The following is a 26,319-nucleotide window of genomic DNA, read 5'->3' on the forward strand; positions in this document are numbered from 1 at the left end:
TGGATAGATTTTAATTATTCAGTATATGTCCAAGAAGCAAACCTAGAACACATTTTCCTATCTAGTATTTATTACATTATTTGGACATGTATTGTTATAATGTTAATTCATTCTAGTTTAAGTTTCAGTTAGTTGATCAGATTTATTCTGTTAAAGCTAAAAATGATCCACAAGGCTGGTACTACATAACAATAGATGTGAATCCTGTACTCATCTTATTTTCCTTTCTTATTTAGCATGGAGCTTGTGTTAATGCAATGGATCTTTGGCAGTTTACTCCGTTACATGAAGCTGCTTCCAAGAATCGTGTGGAAGTTTGTTCTTTACTACTCAGCCATGGTGCAGATCCAACATTAGTCAACTGTCATGGCAAAAGTGCTGTTGACATGGCCCCAACACCTGAGCTGAAAGAGAGGCTCACCTGTAAGTATTGCTAGCGTACAAAATATTGTCATTCACAATTGTACAGGGCTGTATGCATACTGTGATTAGTGGAAAAGACACGGGATGTCGTGTTGTCTACAGATTTCAACTTCTTGAGAATCTCAGCTTTTTCTTTGTCTTTTTCCAGAGGTAGTTGCAATGTCCTCTTTGATGTGGAGAATTCTTGTGAAATCTTGGAAGCCAAAGAAATTGGTGCATAGTATTTTCTGCAGTCAATTTTAATGCCTGGGATAGCTTCTTTAACCCCCTTTCACCCTCATGACTAGTAGAAGCAGAATGAATGGATCCGAATAGCAATTATCGATCAAGACCCTAAGAACCCTACTAAATCAGACCGACATATATTTAGTCCAGCATTCTCTTCTCAAAGTGGGCTGTCAGAAGCCCATAGCCAACCCAGAAGTGGAACAAGTACCCAATAGTAGCCTCCTGTTTGTGTTCTCCAGCCATTTATATTCCTCTGAAATTGGAGGAAATACAGAACCTTTGCATCTGGCTTCATAAGCAATCCAAGTATAGGTAGTTTGATGTGACCTCCAATTCTAGAGGTCTTGAGTGTTGAGAGATAAACAGCAATGAGTTTCAATTATCAACAAATTCTGGACTGTTTGTCCTCAAACTGATACGATGCCTGCAGTGCAGTATAGAGGCTATGTGGTGCTAAAATTATGGAACTTGGTGCATTTTCCAAGAGGGTTGGCATTGCTGAATTTGGTGCAGTGCAGAATTTGGTGCAGTATCATGTGGACCATGAGTTGTTCACCTCAGTGTAAATAACTTTTGAGCATATATTTTGATGCCATACATGCCATGAAGATGCAAGTGTGTGGTTTTCAACAAAATTATAATTAAGGGAGATACTTTTATACAGCTATGAACTATTTGTGCTTGCATAATGAGCCTCTGAATTGGGGTGACAGTATATGGTCCATGTCTACATACCACACATTGTCTAAATCTGTGGATTAAAGTTTGAAAGACATTTAAAGAGGATTTGTTGTTCCCATTTTCATATGCTAAGTTTGATCTTGAGGAAATACTGAATAGAACTAAATTTGCCCACTCAGAGTTTTCATTGGTTCAACCCTTTATTTCATGGTCAACAATTTATTCTTGAATTTGGCCAGGAATTTGAGCAATAGTGCTTCTTCCTGTGACAGGCAAGTAGAATGCTAATCTTTAACCTAAATGCCTTCCATAGATTTGTCTGTAACTACTTAATTACTGACCGCAGGCATTAATCAGTTCCGAGGCCTTTCTCTTGCAAATTTGTCTAATTTTTCTCCTCAATACCTTTGATAAAATGTGATTTATAATCTGAACTTGATTGATTTACCCGTGTAATCCTCCCTTTAAGCAAACTGTTCAGGGCCCTTTAAAGTGTCAGAAGAAATAATTTCACCTGGAAAATGCTATTTTTAATTGGGAGTGGCATTGAAAGAAGAGTCCTTTGCCTCTCAACCTAGGAATGATATTTTATTTTTACTGAGAGAATATGTTAGGATACACTGGACAGCCAACTAAAGAATTGCCTTTGTCCTGTTAAACATTTGTTTTTCTAAACTAATGTTATATGAATCTGACAGTTGTGAATATTGTTAATTCCCCTGCAGATGAATTCAAAGGACATTCCTTACTACAAGCAGCAAAAGAAGCAGACTTAGCCAAAGTAAAGAAGACACTTGCCTTGGAGGTCATTAATTTCAAGCAGCCACAGTCCCATGAGACAGCACTGGTGAGATCGTGAAGTCACTCTGCTTGCTTAAGGCAACCCTTAAAGTTTTGTATACGTAGTTGTTGCTGGACTTATGCACAGTTAGACCAGCATCTTCCAGATAAATTTAGTTCAGCCCATCACAGATCTAACGTGTTGCTTGGCCTACTTAGTAATGATCTAAAGAAAAACCTGCAATGGGCATCTTCTTCCTTGTTATCCAACTTGAGCTGGAAAATGAGAATTCTGCCATTCAAAACCAAATGTTTTCCAGTCCTTCGCTTTGAATCAGCAGTCCCTCAAATGCATCTTGTGTTTTTGCAAATGTAATTACTTCAGCACCTGTCAAAATATGCTAGAATAGGAAGATGTTTGCTTATCTTTTGGAAGAAGAGGATTTCAGAGGTGGCAATTCAAATATAACATGATTTGTTCCTCACCAAGGAACTGTCAGGAGCTAGGTTTCACCCTTCATCTGTTCAAGACAACAGACCATTCTTTGGCGAAAGTTCTTTATTCTCCCGTATACATCCAACAAAGCATAATCAGCAAAGAAAGTATCTGAACATGCACAGAGTGGTATGTTGAACCCACACTAGAAACTACCTTCAAGAAGCATCTGTTTGAGTAGTCCTGGGCCCCACAACTCTAGGGAGAGCCTCTGGAGATGGGCCAGCCTCTTAGCTATATGCTGCCCTTCTAGTTGGCTAGCCCTTCTCTCCCGATACCTCATCACACTGTCAAGGATCATACCAGGTTTGCCTGCCTCCCATTCTATGCCCTCTTCTGGCAGTTACAAACTGTGGCTATTCTCAGGGTCCACCTAAACACTTGGCGAGGGCAGCCTTGAGATAAACCCTTCTACCTCTTCCATCTCAAAATCTGGAGATCCTGTTTCCAAGGGCTCTTCCAAGGGTTTTCTCCCCCTCTGAATAATTCAAGTCTCCCTGGCCTTGAAATGCATGCCAAGAACAACTGCCTTTTAATTTCCAAAAGGAACAGGCTACTGAATCATACTCTCAGTTGTGCTAAGCCATCTCCTAACAAGCAGAATTTCCTTGCCTCCCCTTTACTGTGATTAAGAATTATGTGAGTATCACCTGTAATAATTGTTAATAATAATCAGAATTTGAAGTAGTTCCAAAGAAATGGAGGGAGTCTATGAGTCTGTAGCCATGGGGTCATTTGCCAAGTTTATGCCCTTTCTCACTCCCAATTTCTCCCTTCCAGGCTGGGGAAGAGGAGTATGTACATGCATACATGGGCACCTTTACTTATCTGGTGCTTTCCTGTTTTATATGGACACTCTTCACTACTTAAAAGCTTGTGAATATGGCTACATCAAAAACTTGGTGTAGTTTAAAAAGTAGTTTGCCTCTTTGGCACAGGAAATTTCTCTGATACAGCAAAGTAAGCTTGGGCCACAAGCACTTTTACACAACTCTTCTTTAGATTTCTGACATAGGCTCACATCCAAATAAGCAAATTATGTGTTGTGCACTGTTATATTATAGTAGAAGGCTAATTGCAGCCTTCTCAGCTTTTGTTTCCAATATCTGCTACAGTTTTGATTTCTAGTGCTAGGGTAAGTCTTTGTAGACTATCATTTGTTTCTTTTCCAGCACTGTGCTGTGGCTTCTCTTCACCCCAAACGGAAACAAGTTACTGAGTTACTGCTCAGGAAAGGAGCCAACGTCAATGAGAAAAACAAAGAGTATGTGTATTCTTTAAATTTGCAACATTTGCATTTAGATGGAATTGGCACCCTTTGAAGGTTGTTTATTCTTTTTTCTTCTCCTTTCGTTTTCAAACTAGTTTCATGACTCCTTTGCATGTCGCTGCTGAGCGAGCTCACAATGATGTTATGGAAGTTCTTCATAAACATGGAGCAAAGGTAAATATTGATCTGTACCTTTAATAATGCAGTGTGGATGGGAAGAGTGGTCTTGTGTGATAGTTGACAGTTATATTGAGTTTGTGAAAAACAAAGGTTCAGCACAATAATTTTCCTCACAGATTCAAATTAGTTGTCACATCTGAATGCATATGTTCTTTGGGGTTGGAAGAAGCGATTTACATATATTCCATATTCTGAATAGATATGTGCCTTCCACATATGTTTGAGGGATGGTGAATCCTAGAAAAATAATCTTTTATATGGTGTGGACAAACAGGTGCCTTGGTTATGAGGAAAGTATTGAGGTATAGCCTTTTTGGGTAATTTTTGAGTAAGCTTTCTGGTATTCAGTTTGATGCTTGCTTTGATACTAGCCATGAAATGATAGGGTATTTTCCTACATTTGTTTTTGCAGCTTAGACCATGGTGATGTTGGCTACTATTATACCACACCTGCATTAGCCCCTCAGCACTGAACTACCCTGAAATCAGAGTGCAGTATTTCAAGGAGCCCACCCATTTTGTGGTGCAGACATACCACAAAGCTTCTAACCTAGCCACCTTCTTCCTGTCTCAGTTTTCATGTGCTTGCTTCAGTCAAGCAGAACACAATGTAGTGAAAATGCTCATGAGGCCCACATATCCTTCACTCCATGTCATGTTAACTTTGGTTTTAAAAGATAAAACAGATTACTAACATCACAAGAGTAAATCTTCAGTACTCAAGTTCTTTCATTAGTTGTCTATTTCTTATTAAATAGGGTTTTTTTTCTCTTTAAAGGGCACAAGCACCCTTTAAGTTCATAACTTCTGAATTAGTCTTACAGATACTTGGGATTATAAACTGTAGATGAATATTTTTTAATTAATGTCATTTGTGATGAGGAGGTTATCTTCACAGGTTAAGCTTCTAAAATGGTGAGTTTTAAGCTGAACTTTTAAATATTGTCCATTCAGTAATTTTAAATTGAAGTAAGGCAAATGTTTTCTATGTCAAATATACTTATTAGTTTATGCTTTTTAATTATATCATTTGGCATAATATTTTAGGTTTTCTTCTTTAAAATGAAGACTTCAAGTTAAAGATAGCATGAGGATTTTGCAACTGCTTCTATAGTAGGCATGAGGAATTGTCTTTGCTTCGTGGTCCCTGTGCCAGAGATTCTTCAGAATTTTTTCTGGAGAGTTGACTTTAACGCTTCTCTTGTAGCCATGTGGAGTTGGTTATTTCAGAACATATAAAGGCTCCTTGGGCACAGTTCACAAGTGCGGGTATCAGCAAATAGCCTTGTTAAAGCCCTGGTATCCTGAGCTTTCAAAACATTGTAAGGCCTACAAGGGTTGCTGCGAGTACCAGCCATGCTTCAGCCTATAGTAGCTGCAGTGGATTCCATCCTGAAATGGTGTACTCAGGTTCACGGCTCTTGGATAAAACCTACTGAGACTGCTAGGAAGCTGTTGCTACATGTGGCTAAATATGTCTGAAGTTATGCAGAGGAGTGAAGAGGGAAAGGAAGGACATACAGTTTAGCAATACCCAGCACATTTGCAGTTTGGATTCAAAATACATTAAAGCACTTAAGTGTTGTTTTAATTAGGGCTTGTTTACAATATAACTTTCATCAACAGTATTTTAATTAATTATGTGTACAACAGGTGCATTATCATTTGGGAGTCCATTACATAAGTGCTATTCTCCAGATCTCTACTTCTGACTTTGTTCCAAACTGTTTAATAGGATCATAAAATACATTGATATACAAAGCCATGCATGTAGTGTGCCATTTTCTAGATTTTTGAGCCAGCTGTTACCTTTTTCTATTGGGATGCATTTTAGAAAAGAGCCTTTGTACTCATTTGAATGGAAAAATCATTACATAATTGTTTATTCAGGGTGTTAATTAAAATGTGTTTGCTAAATTATCATCTAATATGAAATCCAAACTCTAGGAACAGGGATCTTGCTTTCTGATTTAAATAGCATATTTGGCCATTAGTTGGTCTGTGTTCCACTAAAAACCTGATGTTCTGAATATTTACCTATTAACAGTGTGCTTGCATGAGAAACAATTTCTTGTTTTAACCAAGGAGCACTAAATATTGCATCAAAGGCAATATGATCCCAGACTTTAAAAATGGACTCATCCCTATTTATTCCAATGGGACTCATTCACTTTTTAACTTTTTTGCTTGCTATCTTTCTATTGCTCATTGCTCCTTATTTGCAGTAAGGATTTTTTCCCCTTTTAGGAAGAAATTCTGAATTCCTTTAGTTGTGCAGCCCATGCCTATACATGGAAAGAAATTCCATTTTTTCCCCAGTGGGACTTAGTTCCAGTAAGTGTACTTGTCTCTCAAATGAATAAAGACTCCAGTAATCTTGTGCATACTATATAATATACTGGATATTAAAGTATTATAAAATTATTATAAAAGTCACAATTGTAAAAAATACACTTTACACATATAAAATGCTTTGAAGATTTCTGTTTTTAAAATTACATTTAAGAATAGGTGGTCATCCTAAAAACTATGTCTCTTCTTCCAAGGGTTAGGTAAGTCTGCAAGGATGGAGACTTGATCTATACTACTGGATGAAGAGAGAAACTCAGTGTATGTGCAATATGTTTGTGCAATATTTTCTGCAGTCGAATTATATACTGGTATACTAAAGCCAAAATATACTTTACTGTTTATAAAATACATTCTTGTATGGCACTCATATCTTTCATTAGGGCCCGAAAAAGAAAACGTCCAAGTTTATATAAGGTAAATTAAAAGCCCCAGGATCTCACATTTGATTACTGAGGCCTTTGGAACTCAGAATTATGATAACTGAATTTAATCCTTTGGGAAAAGCAGGTTGCTTACCTGTAACTGTCATTTTCGAGTGGTCATCTGTGCTTTCGTACTTTTGAGGTTCTGTGCCTACACACAGCCTATTGTCAGGAAGCTTCTATATTCAGTGTTTATTTTGGGCAGAAGCCCCTCCACTTCCTGTTCCCAGGAAACATGAGGAGAGGCTCCCGCCCATCCTCTCAGTTCCTATGGAGACTGCCATGAATTTCTTGACCGAGGGGAAGAGAGCAAGAAACACTGACCTGGTTCAGCCCCAAGCTTCCCTGGAGAGTAAGGGCAATAGTTGAAGGGCCAGAGGGCAGCTTGTGTGAATGCCCAGATGACTACTCAAAGAATGACAGTTAAAGGTAAGCAACCTGCTTTTCTTCTCTGTGGTCTCTGTGCATCACATATGAGTGACTAGTTAGCTTATCCTGTGTAGCATGGAGGCATGTGGTCATCTCTGAAGGACTGGGGAGAGGACTGTCCTGCTGAAGGAGCAGTCTGCCCTTGCACAGACGCCCAGTCCATAGTGTCTGTTGAGTGTTGAAGGTATGAAACACATGGTTACTCTGCACACATCTTGCAAGGGGATTCCAGCAAGGAGGGCCATGGACATGGGTGCAGGATAGACTCTACTGGGATGGATGGAGTGGAGAAAAAAACAGGGAGGACAATGTCCCGACTGAGATGAAAAGGTGAAATCACCTTGGGTAGGAAGGCAGGGTCCAAGCAGAGAACAGCTTTGTCCCTACGGAAGGTCCCCAGACGTGATGGGTCAATGTGATCGCCACTAGGAAGGCCTCCGTCCAGGACAGGAGCCACAAGTCATTTGTAGCCAGGGACCTGAAGGGTTTTTTGGTGAGGCTGTGTAGCACTACTGACAGGCTCCATGCCAGGGTGTAGGGTTAAGTTGGGAGAGTGAGGTTTCACAGTCCTCTCAGGAATCTGTGTGCCAGTGGGTGAAAGAAGACTGATGCCCCTTTGATTGCTGGGTGAAAGAAGAAGATAGCTGCCAGGTATACACAGACTGATGAGGGGGTGAGACCTTTCCAGAAACGGGTCTGCAGGAAATGCAGGATCTGTTCGATGATGGCCCACCATGGGTTGAAATCTGTGAAGGCTTTTAAGATGTTCCACTTTCCCATAGGACCTTCTTGTAGATGGCTTCAGGGCTACAACCAGTACTGATGATACCTCAGATGGTAGTGGTGCTCCCCCAACTCTAGGGGACAATCCTTCAGGCCTTGAGGTATAGGGTCCCAACATCAGGGTGAAGAACTGGGCCTGGTCTTGTGAGATATTGGGCATGTGGGAGGTGGGTGAAGTTCCCATGGGAATGCTGGAGGAGCCAAGTGAGCCACAGTTGCTTCAGTCACCATGGGGTGATGAGGATACCGTCCATTCTATCCTTCCTGATCTTAATGATCACCCAGGTGATTAGGGCGGCTGCAGGAAAGACGTAGAATAGGATCCAACTCCATCAGAAGGAAAAAAGATGTCTCCCAGGGAGCCAATTTCCTGTCCTGCCTGGGAGCTGAACTGGGGGCGTGTCATGTTGTGGGGTGTGGCAAAGAGGTCAACTGATGGTGCCCCCCATCTGTCATGGAAGTTGGAGAAGACCATCTCATTCAACTCCCACTCATGTGAGTCAAGGGTTGTGCAGCAGAGAATGTTTGCCAAGATACTGTTTTCACCTGCCATGTGAATTGCTGTGATTGTGATGTCTCTGGTGATGCACCAGTCTCATATGTCTATGATGAGCAGAATGGACTATGTGCCTCCTTGCTTGTTCAGACAGTACATCCTGGTTGTGTTGTCCGTGGCAATCTGTACACATTGACTGCATAGGGAAGTTTGGAATGAGATTAGCACCTTGCATACAGCCAGCAGCTCCAGGAGGTTGATGTGTTGACTGGCTTCTCTGCAGTCCCAGGTCACCTGAGTTTGCAGGTCACTGCAGTGTGCTCTGCTTTTGGACAGCAAGAGGTCAGCTCCCGGGAGTACAGTCCTCTGGGCAGAGAGGCCCAGGGTGAGTGACGGTCCATTAGTCCAGGCTCCCAGTTCTCGCCCACAGTATGGTAGTGGGGGCCTCCCTTGGCTGTGGGGAACAGGAGTGGTTGGTGGAGACCAGTAGAGACTCACTGATTGACATGGACTCCTGTGGCATGTCTTCTTGTGTTTGGGTGTGACAGCAGCCATCTTTTTTGAGCATTTTGCTGCCTTCCTCACTACTTGGTCGTCTGATGAACGCACTTGCCATGGGGTATTTTCTTGTCACATAGGTTGAAGGATGGCCCCATCCTTACCTGGAAGAGTCTGTGACTTGCAGGGCCTTCTTCCAAAGTTTGGCCTTGAGCAAATTGGCCTGGTGTTTCCAGGTTTGTTTCATGAAGGCTTGGCAGTGCCATGCGCACAGGTCTCCACATGTCCCTCACCCAGGCAAAGAAGGCAGGGGGAGCGGCCATCAGATGGGGGCAACTTGCTATCACAAGCTGCCCAGCTCCTAGAGGCTGCCAAAGATGCCATTGCAGAAGATGGGAAGAAGGTGAAAAGAATGAAGGATTAAAAACAGAGAGAGAGCACAGGCAACTTGGGAAAAGGCAAGGAGCCATGGGTAGGAAAGATGGTAGAGATATATATTTGTTGGTTTTTTGTTTGTAAGAGTGAAAACAGGATGATCAAAGAGAGGGGAATGAAGAAAGGTTTGTTCTGGATAAAAGTAGCAGGGGGAGAGAAACAAGAGAAAAAGAATGCAGTATACTTAGATATAGGATATATGAGATAGAAGCAATTCTCAAGGTGCAATGCTAGTCAAAGCGGAACTGCAGGAATGGCTGGGAGCCTCTCCCCATGCTTCCTGGGAATGGGAACAGGAGGGTCTCCTGTCCAAAATGAATGCTTAGCTATCGAAGCTTCTCAACAATGGGTTCTGTGTAGGCACAAAGCCCCATATATATGATGCTTAGAGGCCATGAAGAACTTACAACTGTGTACTTCTAGCCCTAAGTACAATATGTAGCAAATACCAGCAGAGGTTTAACAGCTCTTTGATTCACAACTCTGCCCTCAGCTCAGATTTTTTTTCATATTCCTGTCTCTTATATTCTTCCTTGGATAAATCCCTGCCAAAATTCTATCAAAGAAACCCACATACTGCAGACATGTTGCTTACTTTCATTAAGAATGAATGCTACTGGGCAGTTGTCCTGGGTCACTGTAAGCAGCAAGGCCCTGACATTAAGAGTTGCAGGAGCACTGGTTGCTCACATATCCAATGGAGTGCCAGTAATGGAAGCACTGCTGTTGCTTCCTCAGGCCTCTTTCCTACAGGAAAACAGAAGTGGGTGTGCTTGCAAAAAGAGCTTGAATGAGCAGCCGATATCTGAATTAGGGTGAGTTAATGTATTTGGCTTGCCATGCCTTGCTGGAGTGTGTTCACTCCATGCTTCTGGAGTTCACCTGTATTTTGCATGATCAATGTGGCTAGATTCTGGTTGGAAACATGGTCCTCCTTGGCATCAGGAGTTTGCCATGCTATCCTGTCCTACCAGAGGAGATAGGAGCCTGTTGCTCTTTTGTGTTTAAAAGCTGCAGTACCCTGTGACATGTTAAAGACACACAAATTACTGTGATGTGAGAAAAATTCCTGGACAAGAGTCCACTATACAGAACATCATTTTGAAAGAAGTTGTTTTTTCATGTAACTGGAGAAAAATTGATCTTATAACAGCTTGGGGGCACTGTGATCTCTGTAATCCAACTGGGAGGTCACCAGAGCATGGATAACTAACTTTCAACAAGTTATCACTGTCCAGATAGGTTTACAGCTGGTATATCAAGCTAAGCTAATAGAAGGTGCTCCTGGCCATGAAGACCACTCTAGTCTCAGGTGGTAGTGATTTGTCCAGGAGTGCCTGCAGGCTGTGTGACTGATCTTTCAGGGGAAGTACGAGCCTCTCAGGCACCAGTTCAGGACAACCACTGCTTTAACTGGGTTTGATGAAAGAGAAGAGGTAGAGCTTGGTGTCATTGTCATATAGATGTCACCTCAGCCCACACCCCCAGATAACTTTCCTGTGTGGCTTCATGTAGGTGTTAAATAGAGACAAGGACCATGTGGGACCCTGTGATATATCTGCTAGGGAACAGTGCAATAATTTCCTACCATCACCTTCTGGAAGTGACCAAATAGGACACCTCCATTAAAGAACTACTTGAGGAGTCCAAGTCATGCTAAGTACAAACAATTTCATCTTGTGTTCTGCAATTGAGCACAGCAAGCTGTTGAGGGTGTATCCAATTCCCTCTCGGGATCAGATTGCAATAACCCCTTCACCACATGAAACAGCTCTATTGGACAACGCTGTGGCAATGCAGTGGTGGTAAAAGAACTTCTTTGCCACCCACACCACCTCCCAGTAGGTCTGATGTTGAGCTCTAGCCAGTGTCCAGTTGGACTCATCATGAATCTTCCTGTGCTTGTGTTCCAGGCATGTATTTTGAAGTAAGAGATTTCTGAAGTATGCAGGAGTCACCCATGCACATGTTTGGTTTGTGTATCCCTAGTTTTCCCTCAGGTATATTATCTGAGCCTGTGGAGAAAAATTTCTGTGCTGAGCAGCAGGCAAGACCTCAAAACTGATTCACTGTTGTTTGAGATAGAGGCTAGCTGCCTCCATCACTATGGAACTGTAACAGACCCAGCATTGACTACTTTCGTTTTCCAGCCCTTTTCTTGTTTGGTTGCTCTTGATGACTTGAGGAGTGTGAGGCAGGGAAAAGGAGGAAGCATTTGAAAAGGCTCCCCGCTCTCTTCCAGGTTTAGAGGCTAGCCATGAGGCAAGCTGCTTCTGCCCAAATTCTAGGTCTGCATCTCTGGGACCCCTGATCAGCACAGCCTAGACACAGGTGTCTCGAAGAGGAAACCAAGCTATTGCCTCATACTCCTCTTTCCCTCCCTCCACCTCCTGCACCAAACTATTATAACAAGGGTGTTTACAGTTCTTACTGAAATTACATAAACCCAGAGGATATGTTCCTGGCTAATATTCCAGAGTCCCCAGAGATGATGAACTAGTTGGGTTAGCATAGCACTGCTTTATTTAAATAAGGAAAGAACAAGCAGCTCGCCTCATGTCTTGTCCTAGTAAATTGTTGAATTACCTTCTTAGGAATTTTAGCTTTAATCTTGTAGTAGAATGAACCTTGCCTGGAAAGAATCAGCATTACTTTTGTAAAAGGGAGTGTTGTTTTACCATCCTTTTGGATTTCTTTGAGAGCATCAAAGAACTATCAAAGTGATTTGGTAGACTTTATATAAGTGAACTTCCATTTGTTTTGCTTTGCTTTGTTTTTGACAAATAGCTTCCCTAAGGTAAACATGGCATTCAAACAGAAAAGGGAGAAATCAACTTAATTTCTATTTTGATCCCTTTCCGGAAAGACTGAAACATGACTGTATTATGTGGCCATTCTTATATTTTTGCCATTTTGTTTTAGTTGGCATTAATGGTTTCAAAATATTCTTCAGTTACTGAGCCATTGCAGATGACAGACACATAATTATAGGTCCTGTGTGCTGCATTACCACAGAACAGCAGTAAAGAGTGCTGCAATTAAAAAACCCCTCTGTTTTCTGGGATGTAGAGAAATGGAAAATAATTCATTCCAATGAAAAATATGTATTTGGTAGGATAACAGGACTTAAAGTGAATGATAACATAGCGTATTATGACAGGTTTAAAACGTGTGGCATTCAGTCTGGGTTGATGTCCGCCATGTGTTGCTGACAGATCTGTCATTTGGAGACTGAGAGGTCTCTTTCCAGACTGCAGCACAATTCATAATTGCATCATTTGATATAATGTGGATGTGTATACTCAGACAATCCATGTGGCTATCAGCTTAATACGTTTGAGCTCATGAAGCTTGAAGTGAGAGCAGCGTAATTTTAAATCATATAGATTGTTAGGAAGCTTCCATTGGGTCAGAGAATGAAGTTTTCATTCCATGCTTGATAACTAGTGGTTTGTTATGTTAGTTCACTGTCTTTTCTACTTATGTCACTTTCACTTTAGCTTAGCTTCAATGATTATATTGATGATACTGATTAATTTTGATATAGGTGAACAGAAAGCAAACAAGAAATTTATTTCTGCTTGTTAAGGATATGTTCTTATGAGAACAAATGGTTTCTACTAGACATTAGCCATAAAAATATTCTCTGTTTCTAAGGTCAGATGCAACAGAGTGGGATGACATTCCCTGTGATAGTGAAACTCCACGTTTAGGATATCTGAACATACCAGGATTGTTTCTTATTGCTCAGAAGATGCCAGACTAAGGGCAGGAAACCTTGTTTCCTACTCCTCGTTCTCACTGTGATTTGACTTCCAAGATGACATGATCAGAGTGAATGGAGGAGAAGGAAGCATCGTTTCCTGGCCATGTAGGAATAATTGGAACTTCATTATACAACTATACAAAAATGATGCACAACCACTGGGGCAGGGATTACTGCTTCTCCTCACAGTATTAAAAATGGTGGTGAAAAGAGAACCTTAATTGTGTAACTTTCCGTTGTAAAGGCACATTGAAGTTACTTAAACGCACATTTTTTTAACTGAAAGGCACAGATCTGGCTTAATTACTTTATAAGTGAGTAGGCAGCCTTCTGAAGGCTGTGTGTATATGCATCCTCCACACACATGTGTACCCCACCCATCCCTCTCTATGTACATCCCCAATTCAAAGAAACACTGAATAGATTTTGTGCCAAGTGCCATGCTGTTGTTCACTATTGGTTTTTATTTAAGTGCAGACAATGTTGTTGTTAATGCATGGAGTATATAGAATCATGTTACACATTTTTGGGAAAAGCGTCACCCACACATTTCTATGGTTATACTTTGGAAGCCTGTTAGAAGAGTCAGAGCCTGTAATTGTGAATATGTGGTTTTTCACACCTGGTGAAAAGGATTGTGAATATTTATTGCCTTCCTATGTTGAACAACTTTTATCTTGTGGTTGATCAGATTTTGCAATTTACTTGTACTTTAAATATGAGCAATGTTAATTCATCTAAGCATAAATCTTTGTTGATCATCTTACTCTATTCCTCTCTATGAATGTTTTACTTAGGGAACCTCCGGACATGTTCCTGGTTGGCTTCCACTGTATTTCTGCTGCATAAAAGTGTTTTTACATCATTATGGAAATGTTTGTTCCAGCTTAATATGGTGCTTCTGTCCCTCGTGGCCTGTTTATACATTTTGTACATAATTTCTGTAGCTGTTATAATTTGTTGGAGGGATTAGCAAGATAAAACAATGAAGCAATATATTAAATTTAGGGAGGTATAATCAGATTGCTGGCCAACAGATTTCTGTCCTGAACATCTGTTCTAAAATGGGTTACTCTTCAGGATAACCTCTTCAGATTTCGTGCTTGGAAACTCTGTCACCTTTGAGGCTGGCAAATGGCATACTTCCCAGCTGTCTTCCGTAAATTATACTTGGTTTGTTAAGATTTACTTATGTATTTATTTCTTCCCTCAAAGAGAAGAGTTTAGCTAACATTAGCAATAGTCTTCCCACTAGTGGGGGGCTGGGAAGGTAGTCATTATGTTTGCATCCCTGATCCTGTGTGTTTCTAGATTTTGGTGAGGCACCTCACCCATGTCTCCACCTGTCAGCGGCAAATTGCTGAAACAGTGGGTTCAATTGCCTCCACATAAGCACCTTCCCAACATCAAGCAGAATGCTACAGATGCCAGCTAGTTGATACAAACCAGAACCACCAATTAGGTGCTTAGGACAAGTAGGGCATAGAATGATGTTTTCCTGGCAGACAAAAGGCAAGAACAGGGCTTGCCAGAGGAGGCACTTGTATTCCTTCCAAGGGTCATTGGGAAAGGGATACGGAAGCCTTCACTGGCTTGCATCTTGGTGGTAACCAAAGACAAAAATAACACTCTAACAGTCTCCTCAAAGAGAACAAATGGCCACTGAAACAGCCCTGGCTCTTTCCCCTTTCCTAATCTTGTCTAAGCAATCTTACGGCAATTCAAGTGCAGAGGAGAACAATCCCCGAAAGCCTAAAGGTAGGGACCCTGTGGTCCTCCAGATGTTGTTAGACTACAGTTCCTATCATCACTAACCACTGCCCATTTTGGTCTGGAGGGCTACATGTTTCCCATTCCTGGCCTAAAAAAATGTTCAGAAAGATAGTCCAGGTCTTGAACAATACAGTTTTCTTGTAATGTAGCCCACCCACCTTGTTGGCTGGTCAGGTTGTGGAATTTATGAAAACCTAGACACACTCAACTCCTGATTGAGGCATACTAGAATGGGTTACCAGTTATTCAGCAGCACTCTCAAGGACACATTTTTCCTGACCATTTTCTGCAGCAGAGCCAAATACCAGTGGATCGCCAGAGCTATCCTGCACCATCTAGAAATCAATGAAATTTCACCTGTTCCTGGCCTCAAAAGCAGTATTTTCTCTCTTCATGAATTTGAAAACAGTTTCTTCCTCTAAGAAGAAAAATAACTCAGTACTAGCTGTCTTCTTTCCCCCAAAGAACAGAAATTCTTGGAAAAGTTCAAACTTTTTGTTTTCATTTGTTAGAATAACTGAATCATGATATAGTTTCCAAAAGAAATACAAGCACACATTTATTTTACAAATTTAAAAATTCCAGTAGCTCCTTTTTACCTTAATGATTTCAGTTAATGACCTCCTTAATGTGAAATAAATGTGCCTTCAAAGTAATAATTAGAAGAACTTAATTGATCCTCTATTATCCTGCAGTGTTTATGTTACAACACAGCTGGAGGAATAGTGAAATTAGTGTGTTGTGCAGTCTCACTTAACTTTGTTCCTTCCACCCACAGGTTGTAAGGCAAGATAGATTTGTAAAGGAAAAAACTGTGAATATGCCATATTGCTAAACAGTGTATATATCTCCTTCAGATGAATGCACTAGACACCCTTGGACAAACAGCTTTGCACAGAGCTGCTTTGGCAGGTCACCTGCAGACTTGTCGCCTTCTGCTGAGTTATGGCTCTGACCCCTCCATCATCTCCTTACAAGGTTTCACAGCAGCACAGATGGGCAGCGAAGCAGTGCAGCAGATACTCAATGGTGAGGATTCTGTTGTTTGATACTAAGCAGTTGCCAGTGCACAGATATGCTGCAAGGCCATCTCTGCCCAGGGAGGACTGCAGTTGGTATACTAGCCTCAGGCCTCAGTTGGTAAAGGCTTCCAAAAGGCACTTAGGCCTCTGAAAACAGGACAAGACCCAGAGCACCTCCAAACTCTGGACCTAAACCTATATAAGGCAGTACTGTTCCATCCAAAGCAGAATAACAGAAAATACTTTATATGCAAGATATATTAGGTATGTCTTGAATATTCCTTCATTTTCATATTGGCCTCAAAATGAATACACTGACCTGGTTCCCATGTAACAGTTAATCATGGGTGAAAGAACTCATAATTAGCTCTGGCTCATGCCTGACCAGGCAGGTGTGTATCCTCCTGCATGCCCATCATTTCCACTTTTTTCCTGATCACCAAACAACCCACTAATGCTTCATCTTCTTTCCATATCTCCCTCAGCAATCCAGAGTGGCCAGCCTGCACATCACAGTGAAAAACCAAGAACACGGAGTGCCACTGGATAGATTATGTTATTTTCCTTCCTCTTTGCACTTGTCCTCATTTACTGGGACTGCTATTTAAGCTGATCAGTTAGGGGGAACCACAGGAAGACAATGTGAGCAAATCAAACTTAGTGACACAAAGAACAGCAACATATATATATATATTTGCAATGAGTGTTCAGAATCAACAAAACCAGGAAATGCTTTCTAACACTCAGGTTGACAAAGCCAGTGAGGCCCTTCTCAGCTCAATAGTCACTTGTCAATATGTAATTCTATCAGTGGTCTTAGGGATATACAACACTTACCAGCTATTTCCAGTGTGACCCATAAAACTATCCATTTCTCCCATACAGCCCAGTCATTCTACCTACCAGCTTCTTTTGCAGTCCCTCCCCATCCCCTAATGGGGAAAGCTCTTATTTCCAATGAATTTCTAAGAGGCAGGGTGGATCCTGGGAAGAAAGTTGTTGAGTGATTTGGTCTTGCTCGCTTCTGAAGTTTGCCTTGTAATGGCTTACCCTGCTTGGTCATGAGTAGACCCTCTGCTCAAGCTTACATCTTGGTACTTGGGATGATATTTCAAAGTGTTGCTGAGCCATTCAGTTAAAAAAAAAAGTTCACCATGCTGCTTGCCTAGGGTTTTTATGCTTTATTTAGTGGATTTCTTTTGAATTTTGTATTTGAAGCTTGTTGTTGCATGCCCTAGGGCTACAGAAGTGGCAAGCTGGAATTTTTCAAATGAGTTAAGCCAATTGGATGAATATTTCAGAGCTTGTGTTGTACAAAAGCAGTAACAATTGTAGCAGCAAAGGTCATCTGTGTTAAGAGTCAAAAGGCAGAAGGTAAAATCAAACAGCGGCTGCCCAGTTGTGCCACATGAGGAAGTTTCCGACTTAAATACTTAAACACTGTTTCTGTATAACCAAGATGCTTATATGTTTCTTGTCTGTCATGTAGAGAGCACTCCAGTACATACATCTGATGTGGATTATAGATTGTTGGAAGCCTCTAAAGCTGGAGATTTGGAAACTGTGAAGGTAGGTTAGAGTAAATAACTTCCATTGTGCATTTTATATTTCTTTCATGGCTTCTGCTGTTTGCCTAGAAAAAGAAAGCATGTTGTTTCATGGTGGTTCTGTTGTGCGTGTATTCCATAACACAGTTGGATAATGAGCAGGTATATCTGCTTGCTCTTGAATCAGTGGAACTAACTTGTTCATGATCGCTGTTACAGCAGTATAAGAAGCTCGTGACTTAAAGAGCTGCTTTACGGTAACAAACCCCACTGAACTTTGGACACTCATTCTTCCACTCCTCTCAGCACAGTTGTGAATAGGATTTGTTCAAAACAACTTTATAATCTGTGGATTGAAATTGGCTTGTTTCCAAACAGATTTAGAGTAATCAGAGTTCATTGCTTTTGGATAAAATGACAAACTATAGTTAATCAAAAATGGAAATGAAAGTTTCCAATCTCCTTATGAATTATTCAGCTCTATGGTGAAGCAACATTTTTCTTGTATTGATGCATTTCCTTACTTAATTATATTTTCATTGTTACTTAGTAAACTCTAGATTCAATATAAATAGGGTATAGGTAATAGTTGGTCATGTGGTCTTTTGCAGGGGTGGATGGACAATGAATCTAATATGACAGAAATTTTATTTAAATGCTGCACTGTTGAACAGAACCATATATAATCTGATATTTAGGTCAGATAGCACCCATTAAGGTAGCTTTAAAAATTACCAGCGGTTGTAATTTATTGAATAAAAAATGGAATTGTGTTACAGATTACTCCTTTTAGTAAAGAGCAAAACTAGATAAGGATGTGAAGTGTGTTTTATAATTATTCACTATTTGAACTTTTATGTCTTCTCACAGATATTGGAAGCTTTAGACCTCATTGTCTTGTATTTGGGTTTTATCCCCATTCACTATTATCAGGATCCAAGTTACTGTAGTGATCTTCCTTTGTTGAATACTTTGCATTAAAATACAGAATGTTCTCTTCTATAATGTTTTTACGTGTGTTTTTGCTCACTTATGATCAAAGAAGTAGGAGAGCTAAACAGTTGACATGCCTCTTGTAACTCCTAATAGATGAAGACAATGTCCTTTATGAGTGTAATGAGCAAGGTGTTTCAGGCACCAACTTTTGGTTTCTCCTCTTCATTGAATATAATTACTCTGCAGTGGCTCATTAAGTCTTTACAATTCTAAATGTCATTAGTATGGCGACAGGTTGCAAACAGTTCTCTTTTACAAAATCTGAAGAGCTCTGGAAATTATGAAGTGGATGATGATGATGATAGGTAAAGTATCGAGGTAGGCATACAGATCTATCTTTTGTTGTTGCATTGTATGAGATTGGAGCAAAGCACCACATTATTCTCACATTATTGAGGCTGGTCTTTTTTAAAAGAAATAATAGTCCTGTGGCACCTTAAACTCATGATTTTATTATGGTAAAATTTGTGCCACAAACAAATGTTATAATCACCACAGGAATCTTAGTATTCTCTCTACAACAGACAAATTCAGAACTGCTTCTGAAATTCGTTACCATGTTTTATTTGCATGAGTACATGTGAAGTTACTGTTTTGAGCTGATGTTTTTTTACTGGCAATAGGCTGGTTTACATGATTACCGCAGCCAGTTATATAAGTTAAAAGCCAAGATGGGTTTTAGTGCAAGCCCTTGGCCATTTTAGTTTAGGGTTGCCATGGTTTGTTATGCCATCTGAACCCAGATGGCAGCAGTTGTTTGAAATTAAATGGCCCTCAAATAACCCTACAACATATCACTGGTTATTCGAAGGGTCTTTAGCCCTCAGAGAACCTGTGCTGCCCAGGTTTGGACAACATGACAAACCATAACAACTCCTTTCTGGGGGTTTAATATTCAAAATGGCATCACAGCCCCTCATGGTTTAAATACCACAGTGGGTTCTGGTGATCCTATGAACCGGGCCAGTTTATGGGCTATATACTACATCTTTTCAGGTGTTTTCAAAGAACAGTTAAGAGGGAATGCCATACTTGTACACAAGCTCAATCAGAAAATTAGTGTAGAGACTAGGATTAAAACACAGGTTTCATGTTCCCATTGTATTTTGGATCCTCTCAAGTACAACAGATACTAAAATCTACTGACATTTGAGTTTACTGTCGTGCTTCATGGGAATTTAAAATATTAACCAATATGTATTCTTTTTGTGTTCTTTATTAATAGTGTTATTAAATAATAAAGCCCCAGGGTGCCCACTTCATTATTAAACAAGAAGGTAATATTTAAATGATCAATTCAAGATTTTACCTCTCTAAATCAGGACATGAAAGAAGGAATTCAGACTAAAAATAGTGTCAACTGTCATAAAGCATTGTCCTCTCATTTTTACACTGAGGATAGGAAGTGACTGTTTGAAAACATAGCATGATGATCAGTTATGAGTTCCTTTTTTTTTCTTTTTTCTTTTTTGCATTTTTTACCCACAGCAACTTTGCAGTCCCCAGAATGTGAACTGCAGAGATTTGGAGGGACGCCATTCAACTCCACTGCATTTTGCTGCGGGTTATAACCGAGTCTCAGTAGTGGAATACTTGCTTCACCATGGAGCAGACGTTCATGCAAAGGATAAAGGGTAAGTGAGACTCCTCAGTTTACTGTTTCATGTGTGGATGGAATGGCTTCCTTCCATACAAGCCTTTTCAGCAAAGGCTGTCTTGGACTCTGCTGTAACTGTGGCTTACAGTTTGCTCTGATGCGTTTGTCTAAAACAGCTGTCTTCAAACTTTTTCAATAGGGGGCCAGTTGAAAGGCTGCGGTGACTGTCATGAGCCAGTGAGGCGGGGGTGCCTGGGGGCGTGGGCCAGTGAGGTGCCGGCCCGGCACGCGGGTCAGGCGTGCGTGAGGCGGCATCGGGCACGCACAGTGGTGGCTCGCTCGGAGATCTCCCAGCAAGTCCAAAACCATCTCCGAGTGAGCAGGCCACCGCCTTCCCACCTGCGCCACCCGCTTGGGCCGGATGGATGGCCATGGCGGGCTGGATCCATCCTGCGGGCCGTAGTTTGAGGACCCATGGTCTAAAACTTAATTCTCACTGAATTGATCGACTATGGTAGGATTATAGATGGGGCCTTGAGGGTTTAGATGGGACCCAGAGAATGGGATTTTCTATTTGAAAAACTGCAGCCACCACTATCTAACAAGTTGAAGGCAGACTGAGGCTCCTGATATGTAGTTTTCTGTATGTAGAGATTTTTTTGTATGGAGGTACATGGAGTCACATGGATTTCCACTTGGAATCTGAAGAAGTAGAGTCCAGATACAAGCACCCATGCGCGCATGCGGACACACACACACACACACTGCACAACTTGAGTGAGAACTAGGGCTACCTTGATGTGTATACAAGCAATTTTATCTGGAATATGACTGGCAAACATAGATTGCTTCTTACAGAACAAAGTGCTTCTGGTGGGATCAGAATATGCAGTATGTATTGGCTGCATAAATTCTTGGTTTTGTTAGAAAGATAGTTAAATGTCATCATATCTTGGTAGATAATTACCATTTTTACAGTTTAAGATCTTATATTATTATCAATACGTTTCTCTGTTTGATTAGTGGCTTAGTACCTCTACATAATGCCTGTTCATATGGACACTATGAAGTGGCAGAATTATTGGTGAGACATGGGGCATCTGTCAATGTGGCAGATCTGTGGAAATTTACACCACTCCATGAGGCAGCAGCAAAGGGGAAATATGAAATCTGTAAGCTTCTTCTAAAGGTATGTAGTTCATAATGTCTTTAGATTTTCTTTTGTCAATTTGCATTCACTGAACTAGACTTACGCATATGCTGCCATATGCAGCATTTCTGTGAACCTTCTTAAGAATGGCAGTATCATTAATAGGTAGATATAAAATATTGTTATTTAGAAGGCAGGCATTGTACCCTTTTTCATATTGCAAACTAACAGAGTAATAATTCTGCATATTTAGTGTGTAAAAATGCACTAAAAACCTGAACTTCACTTTTAATTGGATTCTACTCTGTTTAATATTAGTAAAGGATAAATTGTAAGAAGTAAGGCTGTTTGTGGTCACAAACCCAGGAATAAACTTCTAAAATTGGCTATTGCCCTATCAATCTGCTCTGCTTTTGTGCTATTATTGCTGCTTCATGCATTATTCATATTGCTGCCATTGTGAAAACAAGCTGAGGCTCTTTTAGATGTTACTTAAACTTGACTCTGAGCTTAAAGGAAACTGCTTTGTATTTTTGTAGGGGAGAAAAAGTATTGAGTCAATATTTAGCCCCAGAGCCCACAAAAGGTCAAGAATTACTGTATGTCTTGGGGCAACTTATTGCTGCTTCACTGGTTTTCATGTATTTAGATGAGCATACGCAATTTCTGAAGCAAAGCTGTGATGTTCTAAGATAAGTTACCAATCACGTAATCACTTATCTCCCAGCCAGTATTGGAAGATAAGGAAAAAGTTGAGGGAATCTATCTGAACCTTCTCCAAGGAGAGCTGCAGTGGGAAGATTTGCTGGATACGCCATATCAATTTTAAATGTTTTAGATCAGTGGTTTTCAACCTTTCCACAGCTGGGGACTGGCAAAAACAGGAAAACCATCTTGGGGACCACTGAGACAGAAACAAAAAGCACCATACACATAATGCAGCATTCTGTGTATTAGTTTCCAAACACAGTACCAAAAAAAAAATATGAAAATTATCTAAAACAACCAGAAACTGAGCAACAAAAAATGCTAACAAAATACCAAATACCATGGCTCCCAGCTGCCTCCCACTGAACCATCTCTCCCCTCCCTGCCCTCCCCCCACGGCACCAGTGCACCCCCCACAAATGCGATGCCAATTGAAGAGGCAGTGGAGCACAGACAGCCTCTGCGCCTGTCCGTGACAAGCAGGATATGGCCCCCCCACAGACCGGCAGGAAATCTTGCAGACTGGCACCGTCCACAGACCAGTGGAAAATCACTGTTTTAGATGAACATGAGAAGATCACAACAATGTTTGGTCCACCATTTTGTGTCTAACAGTGGTCACAAAAAGGGAAGCAAATAAGCAGGGTATGAATGGCATTTCCATGGTCTCTTCCCTAATATGAAAGAGGTAGTATTGACCAACTATTGCTCTTGTATTCTTAGATTACTGACCTTATGAATTTGTCATAAATTAATTTTTGCTGTTCCCACAGCCCATGAAAGAATAGAACTCATTATTCAGCTTCTTAAATTTAGGGGGTGGGGGAAAGATTGTCTATCTCCTGGTAGTAGTAAGTGTCTTGGCCAGTCTTCCCTCCCTTCTTCCAAGCAGATCATGACTAAGACTTTCTAACTAATGGTCTTTATTATGCTAAAGCTAAGCAGCAAAGCTGGCTTTTTGATACAAAAGAAGTCAATAACAGCAGCAAGGAGACAAATTAGAATATTGGTCATTGGGAAAATATGGCTTAATGATAAGAAGTTGGTACAAACTGAATACCTCTCTCCCCTTCCAAACTGAAAAGGGCTAACTGCCTTTCAAGGTGATCAACCACTTGGAGCATCTGACATGTCTCAGTTGCTCCATTCTGCCAACCTGACAGGTAAGATTGGACTAAGGAGGTTGGGTCCTCCTCCATGAAGGAGCCTCCTCCTGTATCAGCTAGCTTACTAGACTTTCCTACAGAACTTGAAATGTTTGTTTTTCAGCAACTGGCTGACTTACTTCTGAGTCCTCTGGCCTTAGCAATTCAGCTGTGGATTCTGACCCCCATCTCCTTCCTCTTAGTCAGAATCCAATCCAACAATCCTTAAAGGCTGTTTTATAGGTGGAGTGAGCCCAACCTCTGCAATGAGGCTGCTGTTGTCCACATCTGGTTCTGCACTGATTTGTTTCTTTGAAAAATCACAAGTACAATCCAACTTGTAGCTAATGCTGAATAATCTTTTTCTCAGAGTTCTTCCCTGTTACTGTGGTATTAGATGTCTTTTCTGGAGAGCTATAAGCTAATTTGCAAAAACTCCTGTGGAGGAAACTATTGAAGTTGTGAGATCAGCTACTAATTCTATTTTATATTGTACTATTTTGTATGTATTCAGATGGTGGACTGTTGATAAACGTATAACACTACTATGTCTTTTTGAGGGAATTTACAGTGTTAAAGAAAAGAGGGGAAGAAACAGTCACAGATTATTTTTTCTCCTCCTCCTCCTTTTTTCTTTTTCTTGGAATTATTTGTGGAAGGAATAATTATATTTAAAATATGCAAGTTAATCCAGCAAAGGGGACATGCCTACATACAGTTAATGGTAAATAGGTGGGCCCAGCACTCCTCAACATTTTTATTAATGACTTGGATGAAGAGGTGCAGGGAATGCTTGTCAGATTTACAGATGATACAAAAATGGGTGGGATAGCTAATACCCTGGAAGGCAGAATCAAAATGCAAAGTGAACTTGATAGGCTGGAGTGCTGTGCTGAAAGTAACATAATGAAATTCAATAGGGACAAATGCCAAGTTCTCCTCCTAGAAAAAAGAAAACAAATGCACAGTGACAAGATGGGAGATACCTTATCAATATCTTAACAGTAACAGGCTTAACAGTACCATGAGTGAAAAGTATCTTGGTATTGTTGTTGAATTTGAGGTTGAATATGAGTCAATACTGTGATTTAGCTTCTAAAAAGTTAATGCTATATTGGGCTGCATTCATAGAAGTGTAGCTTCCAAATCACATGAAGTACTGGTTCCCCTCTATTCAGCAGTAGTTAGGCCTCATCTGGAGTATTGCATCCAGTTCAGGGTGCCACAGTTTAAAAAAGATGCAGACAAGCTGGAAAGGATTCAGAGGAGGACAACAAGGATGATCAGAGGACTGGAAACAAAACCCAATGAGGAAAGATTGAGAGAACTGGACATGTTTAGCATTGAGGGGGGGGGGAGATTAAGGAGAGAGATGATAGCACTCTACAAGTACATGAAAGGCTGTCACAAAGAGGAAGGCCAGGATATCATCTTGATTCTCCCAGAGTATAGGACATAGAATAATGGGCTTAAGGTACATAAAACCAGATTTCTGCTGAATATTGACTGTTAGAGCAGTACAGCAGTGGAACCAATGACCTAGGGAGGCTACAGGTGCTCCCACACTGGAGGCATTCCAGAAGCAATTAGACAGCCATCTTGGATGCTTTAGCTTGTGGTCCTGTGTTGACCAGGGAGTTGGGACTTGATAGCCTGGCCTTATAGACCCCTTCCAGCTCTACTATTCTTTAGATTCTATGATATCTGTCTGGTTATATGACAAAATGCCAATCTCATCTTCATTGAGTTTAATTCTATATTTGGCATGGGTGGAGAGGTACATCCACATCTGGGACACCTAGTCACATGCAATAAAGCCTGACTAGCGCTGGATGAGGGCCAATTTATTTTAATTCTATTGAGCTGCTTAATCAGGTTAGAAGATGGAAAATTGCTAAATGGATTAAGCAAGAGAAAGCAGATTTCAGGCAACCAAAATCTCACTGTATAAGTACAGTATTTAAAGGGGATTTTCTTGGCTTGCTCTGAGATAAAACACACGGATAATTGTAGCAAAGGATGATTTTGGTAGTTAAGTAAGGATATGTATTTGTAAGAGGGAAGAGAAGATTGACATTTGGTAGTGGATTTGAATTAATGTTAGACTTTGAAGGTTTCATGCAGTACTTCTGAAAGAGAGCAATGTTGGTGGAGAATTATTGATTGCAGAGCACTGATCTTACGAGCCTCAAGTGAGAACAAGACACAGTGCTCCATCATAGTGTGCTAATCCCAAGTTTAAGGAGTGAGTGATAAAAAAAGAACTTATTGTGAAATATAAAAATATATCTACCTTGAACAAATAGGATATGTTGAAATAAGTTTACCTACATATTTCCTCTGGAAGTTATTGTTCAATTCAATTCATTCTATGTAAGTAATATACATTTGTTTATATCATTCTTTAGAAGGTATTACATTACAGGTACATTATTAGAGTTTGACTGGGTAGGAATTAAGAGGCCTTTGCTAGAGAATGTGAACATTAAAGGCTGTATCTTCATTTGGTCTTGCAGATTGCAACTGTGTATAAAATACTTCTGACCAAGTAACTTGATGTTTATTTTCTAATTCTAAACTTTGCTGTGTCTGGTTTTGTGTACTTCATTTTTAATACAAAAGGTTGCAGTCAGGGTTGAGGCTGAATTAGATTTCCCACCAGTATTTCTCAATACAAATAGCCCCTTTAGTTGTAACAGTAGTTTCAAAAACAACATGGTAGACTTAGGGATAAAAGAAGCAGCCCCCATGGTTAAGCCTGATCATATCTGGCCCAAATTTTTAGGGCTGTTTCAGTCAAAGATCAAAACAGCTACTCTCTAACCGTTAACTATGATTTTAGTAATCTATAGAATAGATAGGGTAGATTGGATCTCTGGTTTTTACAAAAGAATGTACAATTCTGTATAGTCTTTTCTGTGTAATGTTTAATAGGTTTAGGCCTTTCTGCCTAAGTACTCAGAATTGATTGTAGTTTTACATTAAAAAAAAAATCAGTAATATTTACAAGTAGGCTAAAATGTAGCTTGTCTCTTCTGTTACTTGTTAGCAGTAAGAAGTTATGGATGTTGTACACATTTACATAGAACCTATATATGCAGAATAGAGAACTTGTTACTTCTTTGGGCCTTTGCTCAGTCAT

At 40.4% G+C, this 26,319-nt stretch overlaps 1 protein-coding gene across 1 annotated transcript in view; it reads left to right on the forward strand.

Moving 5' to 3' along the window:
- The window catches only part of TNKS (tankyrase), a 118,853-nt gene that overhangs the window by 61,963 nt on the left and 30,571 nt on the right, over positions 1 to 26,319 (forward strand). Inside the window, exons 8-15 of the mRNA XM_044418938.1 lie at positions 237 to 423; positions 2,058 to 2,179; positions 3,781 to 3,872; positions 3,974 to 4,052; positions 15,870 to 16,041; positions 17,524 to 17,603; positions 20,066 to 20,211; positions 21,198 to 21,363. Coding sequence (XP_044274873.1) covers positions 237 to 423; positions 2,058 to 2,179; positions 3,781 to 3,872; positions 3,974 to 4,052; positions 15,870 to 16,041; positions 17,524 to 17,603; positions 20,066 to 20,211; positions 21,198 to 21,363 — 1,044 coding nt within the window. The remainder of the gene's footprint in view (positions 1 to 236; positions 424 to 2,057; positions 2,180 to 3,780; positions 3,873 to 3,973; positions 4,053 to 15,869; positions 16,042 to 17,523; positions 17,604 to 20,065; positions 20,212 to 21,197; positions 21,364 to 26,319) is intronic.

This window comes from Varanus komodoensis, unplaced genomic scaffold, assembly GCF_004798865.1.
Source record: "Varanus komodoensis strain SLA01 unplaced genomic scaffold, ASM479886v1 scaffold94, whole genome shotgun sequence".
In the NCBI taxonomy this organism is placed as follows: Eukaryota; Metazoa; Chordata; class Lepidosauria; order Squamata; family Varanidae; genus Varanus; species Varanus komodoensis.